Source organism: Populus alba, chromosome 10 (genome assembly GCF_005239225.2).
Source record: "Populus alba chromosome 10, ASM523922v2, whole genome shotgun sequence".
NCBI classification, from domain to species: Eukaryota; Viridiplantae; Streptophyta; class Magnoliopsida; order Malpighiales; family Salicaceae; genus Populus; species Populus alba.
In genome coordinates this window covers 19,359,245-19,369,152 of record NC_133293.1, presented here as the reverse complement: position 1 = coordinate 19,369,152, position 9,908 = coordinate 19,359,245, and the positions used below count along the sequence as shown (strand labels likewise).

The window sequence follows — 9,908 nt, the reverse complement described above, 5'->3', positions numbered from 1 at the left end:
AAAGTAGAGATCATACTTTGTTCTCTGTATAAAAAGACAGCTTGTATTTAAGTGTGACTCTCCACCAAAAACAGAACCACTCAAACCTCAATATCCGTGATTTGTACTCCTGGTGCAAGTCTTTCAACGCTTGAACAGCACTGGAGTCTATATACGTAATGGCTACAAAATAATAAAACATTCGGAATATATAAGTAACCAGATCGTTTGATGAACCTTATTTTCATCCGCTTCATTTGCGAACTTGGCAAGCATTCTTGAAAAATTATAATGAAAAAAGTTGTGGCATTGACAACCACCACTGAACCCAGTGACTACAGCACAGAATATTTCATGAAAAAATATTCAGAATCAGAGTAAAAGAATGTGCGTGGAGAATACAATGAGGTGAAAAACAAAGCAAATAGTTTTGGTGGCAAAAGGTAACTTTTGCATGGATTAAGATCATAAGAGCACGACAAAATGGAGATACATAATATATGTTCTATCTTGACCTTGTAACCCGAGAAGGATTAGCAAGACTTACGTGACATCTCTAAAATCAGAAAATGAATCCTTTCGACTTCTGGCCCATGTCTGGCAGACTTGTCAACATCAGCTTCATATTCCCGTAACCTGACAAAGGAAATCTCAATAACCTAAAATCCGAAGAACTTGTAATATCCTGGGTTGAATTAATTTAGGGAAACACAAAATTTCACCTGTCCTTTATGAAACTTATATTAGCAAAATAGATAGGTGCATCAATGCGAACAATCACAATTCCATTGTAAGTATATGCTTCTGGATACTGTTGGATATTTCTGTAAACAGTGGTGCCGGGAAGACGTCCCAGGACAGCTGCAGCGTACACCAAATTATAATTATTAAATATGTACTTAAACTATAAGCATATCTACAATAAGCACCAATATAATAACTGATTTGAAGCTTGCAAACTTTACTTCCAGTTAACAAACCCCACAAAAACTGATCATTTTATCGCGATAACAAGAGATATTTGGAAGATCTGATCTTTTAAAAGTTCAAACCGTAAGAAAGAAATCAAATAAAGACACAAGGAAGATGTAGATAATCATCATTGCCATAGCTGAGATGCTGAAGTAATTGACAAAGATCATAATAATGATTATGCCTAGAGCAGATAATAGAGATCAACTAGGATTCAGAGAATGATTAAACATATTATTGACATGCATAAATACTATGATGCAACCAGTCCCACTAACCAATGTGTGGATTTGCTGATTCGTGGATGACAAAAGCAAGTGATACCCCAACCTGCAGTTTCAAAACGAATTTAGAGTAAAAAATGCTTCTTCCAGCAAGCCAGTGGCGTTCATGCATCATGCGCACAATTTATAAAACCATGGTAAAGGATTGTCAACCAATTGTATGAAGTTATGTCAAACTGAGGACCTAAAAGGACTTTGCAAGATTATCATGTCAAACTTTTGCACTTGAACAGCGAAAAAAAAGGTTGATAGATTCAGTATCTTATAAACAAGCTGAGAAGGCAGTTGACATGGATCATTTGTGGACTTCAGATAAGTGGTGCATAAATCTTATATGTTACTATCCAAATCCCTTCATGTTTAACATAACTTCTTTAAAATACTCACCCCAACAAGGACACCAATCTCAATGCCAAGGAACAATGTTGTAGTACTGGTAATGATCCAAAGAACAAAATCTTTCTTATCTACATGCCATAAGAAGATAGCCTCATCATAATCCACCTGAAATGATAGACACCCAGAAAAAAAATTAAATATATAATAGAGTTTAAGCCACAATCCGAACAAGGCAGCGATCAGCACAATTCGCCTTTGGATAACAAAGGAGCACAAACTACCAAACTCAAGTTAATAGAACTTGTGCTCTTATATCATTCATTTGGTCAACTTCTACTCGTCATCATACATGATCTTGCTTGGAAAGCCTATACAAACTGATGTATTAACATGTTCAGGAATCAGTTGCAGTCTTTCAAGGCTTCGCATCAATGCTTGAATGCATTGTTACACAGCATCTTGCTTTCACGGACCAAAAAGGTACAAAGTAGATTTAGAGCCACAAATACTTGAAAAACAAGCAATTATAGTAGAAATTCTCCGTGGTTGTTGTTTTTTTTTTTTTTTTTTGAGAAATAAGTATCTTAACCTTTTAGAAACAATGTTTGCATGCTGTTAAATAGGAAAATACAAGAAGTCTCCAAAACTTCAATTTCGCATGTGATGCAAAATCTGAATGTGAATAGGCAGACAGTCATGTCATAGAAACGAAAGACCAGCAAGTTAATTTAATGGTCATACAAGTAAGGCTCCAGAGAAGCCAGCTGTTTGGTTGGGGGGGGCAGGTTCTCCATGTAAGATATTCAGCTCATGTACGCTGGCATATGGATAACAAACTTGGAAAGCATTAATGTGAAACAGAATCTGCAGTCAACTCCCCAGCTTGTGATTTTAGCATGCTTACCAGGCCCATCACAGCAGAGATCACTATTGCAGCTAGACCACACTGCAAAGAGTAGAAAACACAAAATCCTCCATTAGCATCTTGTGAGAGAATATTTAGGCTCCTCAATCAACATGATGATTATGATACAGTAGACAGGGGAATAAAAGCATTGAACAGTGATTTGCTTGGTACCATCACATATCTCAATACTCTCTCTACAACATGAATTGCATCATATATTGCAAAGCACTTCAAATCAGAATTTATTGATAGATATGACAGAACACTGTACAAGCAACCTATTTCCCTACAGTTCTTCACAACCTTTATATTGCAAAACAAATGCAACAGCTGGGCCATAGAAATAAACCTGTGGTATGTATTCGAATAACGGAGTCAAGAATAGAAGAGAACAGCCCATAATGGTTCCAGCTACAATTCCAGCTAAGCCAGTTTTGGCCCCACTGTCATTATTTACAGCTGACCTAGAAAAGGAGCCTGCATATTAGAAAAAAAAAAAAGAAGCTTATCATTTTATTGCAAATTCCAGAGTTAAACAGAGTGAAGGATAAAATATATTATCCAGGTCAAAATCCATGGTTAAATTTGGAGCTTTTATTAAATCCCAGAAATCCAACCTGTTGAAGGGTATGCTGAAAAGAATGAGCCCAAGATATTGGCCAAACCAAGACCGAACAACTGTTGAAATATATATGAAGTCAAAAATTCATTTTGTTACACTAGATTGTAGATCATGAATAGAGAACCAGTAAATAATTTTGGATGAGTCCTCTTATTTATTTGCACAGCCAAAAAGGAAATCAAATAGCACAAATATAAAATGGTAACAGGCATGATTATCCTATATTTATGATGAGATCAGAGGCATCTAGTATGCTACATTCATCCTTAAAAACAAGATGCTACATCATTAGGCACTAGCACCTTCCTTTTCAAAAACATACCTCTTGACTTGAATCCAACTCATACCCATTTTTTGCTGCCAAAGCTTTAGCGATCCCAACAGATTCCTAAATTTCAAAGATTAAATTGATTGGACACCAAACAACTCCAATTTAAAAAGCAATACTGTGAGCAGATGATCCTAAGAACTTCTCTTACCAATATGGCTACCCCAGTAATAAGCATTGCTGTCGGGATTAAAGACTTCGCATACTCAAATTTTTTTGGAATAGAGAAGCTTGGGAGTCCCTGGGGTATGTCTCCTACCTAAAGACCATTTTTTTTAATCTGTCAGCTGTGGTATGATTTTTCTAAAATTGAAAATGGAAATATGATATTCACCAAAAAAGGAAACAGTTGAAAGAAAACATATATCAATAAAACATGTAACCATGAAGTTTATATGAAATCCAAAGTTTTATTCGCCAAGATCAATAATAGTGTCAACTCTGTGACGGGACAGGAATGACCTTATGAAGCAGGAAAACCAACTTCTCCGGTTTTGCATTCCTCTACATTGTATTACATCCTCCCTAAAATGCAAAACTAAATTTACACGCAAAATTAGGCCCTTGGTTATTTAAATAGAGAATAGGTAGGACATATGGAATGTTCACTCAATTAGATTCTTATAGCACTGAAAATTCAAAAAACATTGGGATAGCAAGTATCCTAAATCTATAACGGTTATTCTTGGTTGGAGTGATTAAACAAATATTATGCTGGTAAAATGAAATATTTGAAAAAAAATAACAGGAATTCAATGTGGGCCATGGAATAAGGTTCAGGAGAGTCAAGTAAAAGCATAGATCAAATTGGGCATGTAGCTAAGATTGGTAGCAAGCAAATGCCTTGAACATTTGAATCAATCAAAGTCATTCTGCGATTATGTAATGAAATTAGGGTAAGACATCACATAAAACACATAAAATTAATTGTTCTCGCAATGCAAAATGTTGGCCACCAAACAACAAAATGCTCATAAGATGAATGAAAAAATACAGAGCAGCATAAACAAGCACTTCTTAGAAAAGAGCATGGACTTTAGAAAGAGTTCTAAGCATACGAGTTGCCTCATCTCAACAGGGAGGTAGGGGATCAATGGATTTATTCCTATATATGAAACAAACTGTTTTACGGTGTTTCACTACATGTCATTCTCACCAAAGAAATTGAGGATGGATGAAACATTTTCACAAACACTGTACCCAAAACGACAGCTGTAAATGGACCTGCTGGTCGTAGGAACCTGAACTGCTTCCTTGATTTTCCCTTAACATAAAAAACCAAAGTCAAAACAGAGATCTATGAAAAAGCACTTCTTACCATTACCACAAAAATCTGAAGTGATTTCATACCAAATGCTTCATGACCAAGAGTATTGCAAGGATGCAAGATCCCATCACAAAAGGAGGCCAGGAGAACTACAAAAGAAAAACATCACCTGTGGTTAAAGAAAGGTATTGATGAGTGGTGGTTGAGATAAAAAGAAAGATTACAGTAGAATTTAAATGATCACTGGTAGTTGATTCACAGACCACAGTAAATAAAAGGACCAAAATAAATGATTAAGAACGTTCAAGGGCATAAACTCAGGTATTTAAAAATCTTATCACATGAAGTTCTAGTTATCAGCCACCAAATAACCATAAAATCAGTGATAGAAGAGTGGTAGTAGCAAGAAATTCGAGCCAATGAAGTTCAGGAGCATAATATTACCAGTATGACTACATGCAAACAATTACCATCATCCATGTCACGCAATTTAATCATCAGGCCAGAACCCTTTTTAGATAAGCTCTTCATGAGCCCAAAATATGTATGATTGTTCTCTTAATTTAACAAGCCACAAATAATGGATTGCAATCAATTCTCTCTCCTCTTGAATAAACCTACCTTGTGCGCTCCAGATATTATGCTTTTAATCAATGGCACAATCTTGCTACTTCGTACAACATCATACCCCAAGAAATACTTTGCTTGGGATAGTGCAATGACAATGGCTGAGGCAGTTGTGAAGCCAGAAATCACAGAGTGGCTGATGAAGCGGATAAGCCATCCAAGCCTACAGTGAAGAGGAATATATGCATCAGTCACTACGATAACACTATAAGCCGATGAAATCATAAAATAACTTCAGAGAAGGAGAGCTGCACATAACTTAATGAACGAAAAATGCAAGAGCATTTTTTAACTATATACAGTGAATGTAGTACCTCAAAAATGCCATTATACATTCCATTATCCCAACCATAAATGCTAATAAAATCGCAAGTTCTGTATATAACTCGTCAGATAAATCCATTCCACCCAAAACATTAGACACTAGCAGAGAAACCAATGCCACTGGACCAATTGCAAGTTGTCGAGATGACCCAAATATGGCATACACAAAAATTGGTATAAAACCAGTGTCTACCTTGCAAAACCAACAGAGCCATTCTAGAGTTAAAAAGGATATGATGGTAGAGTGCAGTGAAGTGAAGAGCAGAAAAACAATACATCAAAGCACGGTGTATATATATATATATATATATATAGAAAGCTAATCAAATCAAATAGTGATATCAGTTCAAAAAGATGATAGATGCTGTCATAATTAGATCAAATTTCATCTGTAAAGTGCTGACTCTCCTAAACCTAAGGCTAAATATAATCAAAATAAATTTTAATTAATTATTTATCATGTTTTTATACCTTAAAACTCTGCCACGATATTGTTCTGGCAAGCACTAAAAGAATTATACTATTAAAGGGAATTTCTGAATCCTGCCACTAAACATTTATGACAATATTTCAAAACAAATCTTATCTAAAGAAGTAAGATTTACAATTATGATCTTATGGTAACTTACACAGTCCATAAATTGGATGCAGTCCTGCTAATTTTGCGTATGACATTGCCTGTTCATTTACAGCAACAAAAAATCAATGATCCAACTCATCTCCATAAAATGACTTGCAACAACTAAAAATCAATAATCCAACTCATGTACATAAAATGACTTCTGTAGTAACAAAATCACACTAAATAATTAGAAATGCCAACATCAGACTCCACAGGAAAGTAAACCAGAGCAAAGTAATAAAAAAAAATTGTGTTTGGTTGCAGACAAATTGAAATTTCACATTCAAGAGATCATTTCCAAGCAACGAAACACAACCTAATCAAAAACAGGAAATACTATCATCAATTTATTCGGAAAAAAAGAAATCTGATTTGTCCCTTGTATAGTGTAAAACAGTAAAAGAGCAATAACTGAGATTTATGTGAACAGAAACATATCAAAATTATCCAAACCACTTGAAAATCTCAACAATCTAATCCATCTTCGTTTTTTCTTTTTTTGAAGGATGAATGTAATCAAAACCATGACAAAATTAAAGAAAGCAGATACATGCATTACGTTTAACCATTGACAAAGCTCAGCACATCTGTAAAACCCTGTTTATTCCAAATCTGATTCATTAGAGTGCATTTTTAACCGAGAACAGTTAAAAAGCAGTGATTGAAACTTAGAGAAAATTAATATATATATCAAAATCGTCAAAACAGTTAATTATTTGACAAGGAGTGGTGATGATTTAACTGAAGAATTCTTCCCGAAATCATTTCCAGGAAAATCTCACCCATTGAATGAGTGGGTCCCACTGGTGGGTCCCAATTCCAACGGTGTGGATTTTTCGGGGAGTGATTTGGGGGTGATTTTCAGTAAGATAGCTTGAAAAAGGTTGCAATCCAATCAATCTCAGTTGAGTGAATGGCTCCACAACAACCATAATCAAAGAGCGCAGAGTCATGCACGACGTGTAACCGTTGACAGCTGTAAAACTCTGTTTGGTTACCGAGAAAGTACAAGAAAATTAAAAAGATAAATAAAGCACGATTTTAAAGTTACCACATCTCAGGAACGATGATTAAAAAGAAAGGAAAGGAAATCAAAATAAGCTGAGTTTCAGTCGGTCAGCTTTGAGAGACTGTAGACTCGCAGATTTTCCTCTCATTTCTTTCATTTTCCTTCAAAGCCAAACACTAAACATGCTAGAGATATTATTAGCTAACAAAAGAAGATTGAAGATCATAATATTCTATTATGTAACGGTTTTTGTTCGTCGGAGAGGGCGTAGAATTACCTGGGGGACGAGCATGATACCGACGGTGAGACCGGCCATGAGATCAGGCTGCAAATACTCGCGCCATTTATAAGTTCTAATCCAACGGTAACAAGGAAGAAAGGTATCGATCCATTGAGAAGGAGTAGTTCGTTTTATTTTGGCGGTCCATCTCGAAAACATGGCCTGAGCCAAGGGAGAGGAGGAGGACGACGTCGTGTTTGGGTGTTGAAGAGGAATGGTTTTGACAGGTCGGTTCGGCATGGACGATCCGAGTGAGGAGGAGGAGGAGGCAGAGATTGTTGGAAGATCACGATGGCTTGAAGAGGCGTAGGTTATCTCCATGCGCGCCGGTGGTGCCTGCCTCAGATAATAAAAATGAGGAGGGAGCAGGCAGGTCCAACGTTTTTCAGATAATAAAAACTTGTTTAATCTATCGCCGTTTGTTTGTTTTTACGGTTGGAAGATTGCTGTATAGATTTTAAAAATAAATTAAAAATATATATATATTATTTTAATATATAGAAAAATAAAAATAAAAGCAATATAAAATGAACTTTTTTAAGGTTTATAAATCGATAAATGACAAAGTTATAATAAATCAAATTAAATGTAACAGAATTAGGTGAATTAGGTGTTGTTTGGCACTGCGGCAGCGGTTGATAAAAAAACATTCTTAACCAAACACATTAAATTATTTTTTATTCAACCTCAATTTCAACCACAGTTTTAACCAAACACCTATTTTTTCAAATCAACCTCAACTAAAAGTACTTTTTATAAATTAATTTTTTTCAAATCACAACCACAACAGTTACTGCAATACCAAACACACCCTTAGAAGGAAGGCATCATCACTATTAGCTTCACATTGCATGACAATAATTTGTGTTCAATAATAGATGTTTTTTAAAATATATTTTTAATTAAAAAACAGATAAACAGTCTGCATTTGATAATTAAAACGGGCTAGGGTTACACCAACAAGGCAGCTTTGCAATGTTTATTTCTTTAGAGCTTGTTTTGTAATGGAGTTGGAATAATTTTTCGTGTTAAAATATATATTAATAATATTTTTTTATTTTTTAAAAATTATTTTTGATATTATTACATTAAAATAATTTAAAAATATTAAAAATATATTAATTTAAAGTTAACAAAAATATATAAAAATATTTTAATTTTTTAAAATACAAAAACAAAAATGAATTAATTTAATTGATGGGAAAAAAAAAAAAAGAGTTGAGAATTGAGCCGCTATAGAGAGAGGAGATTCATCGGTGTACAAGGTCGTGATAGGAGGAAGGTTCATAGAGGAGGCAGCATGACGAATCAGTTTTGTATACGCAATCATTCCGCCGTTTAAGGCAGCCACCTACAAGGCTACAACTTGGATAAATTAGATATTTAGCACATAGAATTAAAATAAATAATAAAATAATATAGAAATAAAAAGTCTTGATGTACCGTGACATCAATTAATTTTTGCGAGACTTTTTTATTTTCTCAACGGGTTAACCAAAGGCCAAAACGCAACCAGCTACTCCTTGTTTTTCATTTTGCTTTCAACTATTTTTTCCTTTCTCTGTCTGCGGGGCTTATTGGTATGTCTGTTAATTATTAGGTTTTTAAAAATGTGGTAGTAGTTATTTTTTAAAAGTATTTTTTATTTAAAAATATATTATAATAATATTTTAAAATTATTTTTCACATGCAAAATTCATTAATTTAAAAAAAATAATAAAAAAAGTTTAGAATATTATAAACCAATAACGGAATGCCAACACGCTAGACAAGGCTCACGAGTTGCTGGTGGCATTCATCTCTTTCCGATCAAACATCCTTCATTACTTCTGTCTCGTATTCATCTCCTAAAATTAATAGATGTCGTTACTGGGCACCCGCGATTTTTAATTGATGTCATTGTGTGGAAGTATAATTATAGTTGTTTTTTAAAGTTTTTTTTATTTAAATAATATTTTTTATTTTTTAAAAAATATCTTTGATATTATCACATCAAAATAATTTAAAAATACTAAAATAATATTAAGTTGAAGTAAATAAAAAAAAATTTAATTAATTTTTTTAAAAAAAAAATTTAAAATACAAAACCAAACAGGTTTATGTTAAAAAAATATATTATTTTTTTAAAAAAACAAAACCATTTATTTTGATTTTATGTGCTAAATTCTAAATCTATCCCTGCAACTTCAATATTTGATCTCATTAACCACTAGAGATGTCCAAAACCATCGTCGTTCTGTGGCCCATTAAACATATAACAAATTAATGGGCCACGGAGCTGAGCACACAAAAGTTCAAGTGTCGAACGATGGAGGTCCACCATCCATTAACAAATCCCTCGAGAGCTG

General features: G+C 34.0%; 1 protein-coding gene across 2 annotated transcripts; it reads right to left on the bottom strand.

Moving 5' to 3' along the window:
* Positions 1-697: 697 nt before the first annotated feature.
* LOC118059884 (sulfate transporter 4.1, chloroplastic) lies at positions 698-7,994 on the bottom strand. Of its 2 annotated transcripts, XM_035072881.2 has the most exons (14): positions 7,558-7,994; positions 6,279-6,327; positions 5,640-5,838; positions 5,320-5,488; positions 4,782-4,847; positions 4,588-4,695; positions 3,583-3,690; positions 3,426-3,491; positions 3,099-3,159; positions 2,831-2,958; positions 2,479-2,520; positions 1,623-1,739; positions 1,230-1,281; positions 698-840 (listed from the first exon to the last, which is right to left on the bottom strand). In XM_035072881.2, the coding sequence occupies exons 1-14, from the start codon at positions 7,879-7,881 to the stop codon at positions 698-700; spliced, it is 1,632 nt and encodes a 543-aa protein (XP_034928772.2). In that variant the 5' UTR covers positions 7,882-7,994. The 2 variants fall into 2 exon arrangements, 1 of the variants encoding a protein (XP_034928772.2); XR_012171072.1 differs by lacking the exons at positions 698-840; positions 1,230-1,281 and having other exon boundaries at positions 2,316-2,520.
* Positions 7,995-9,908: the final 1,914 nt, after the last annotated feature.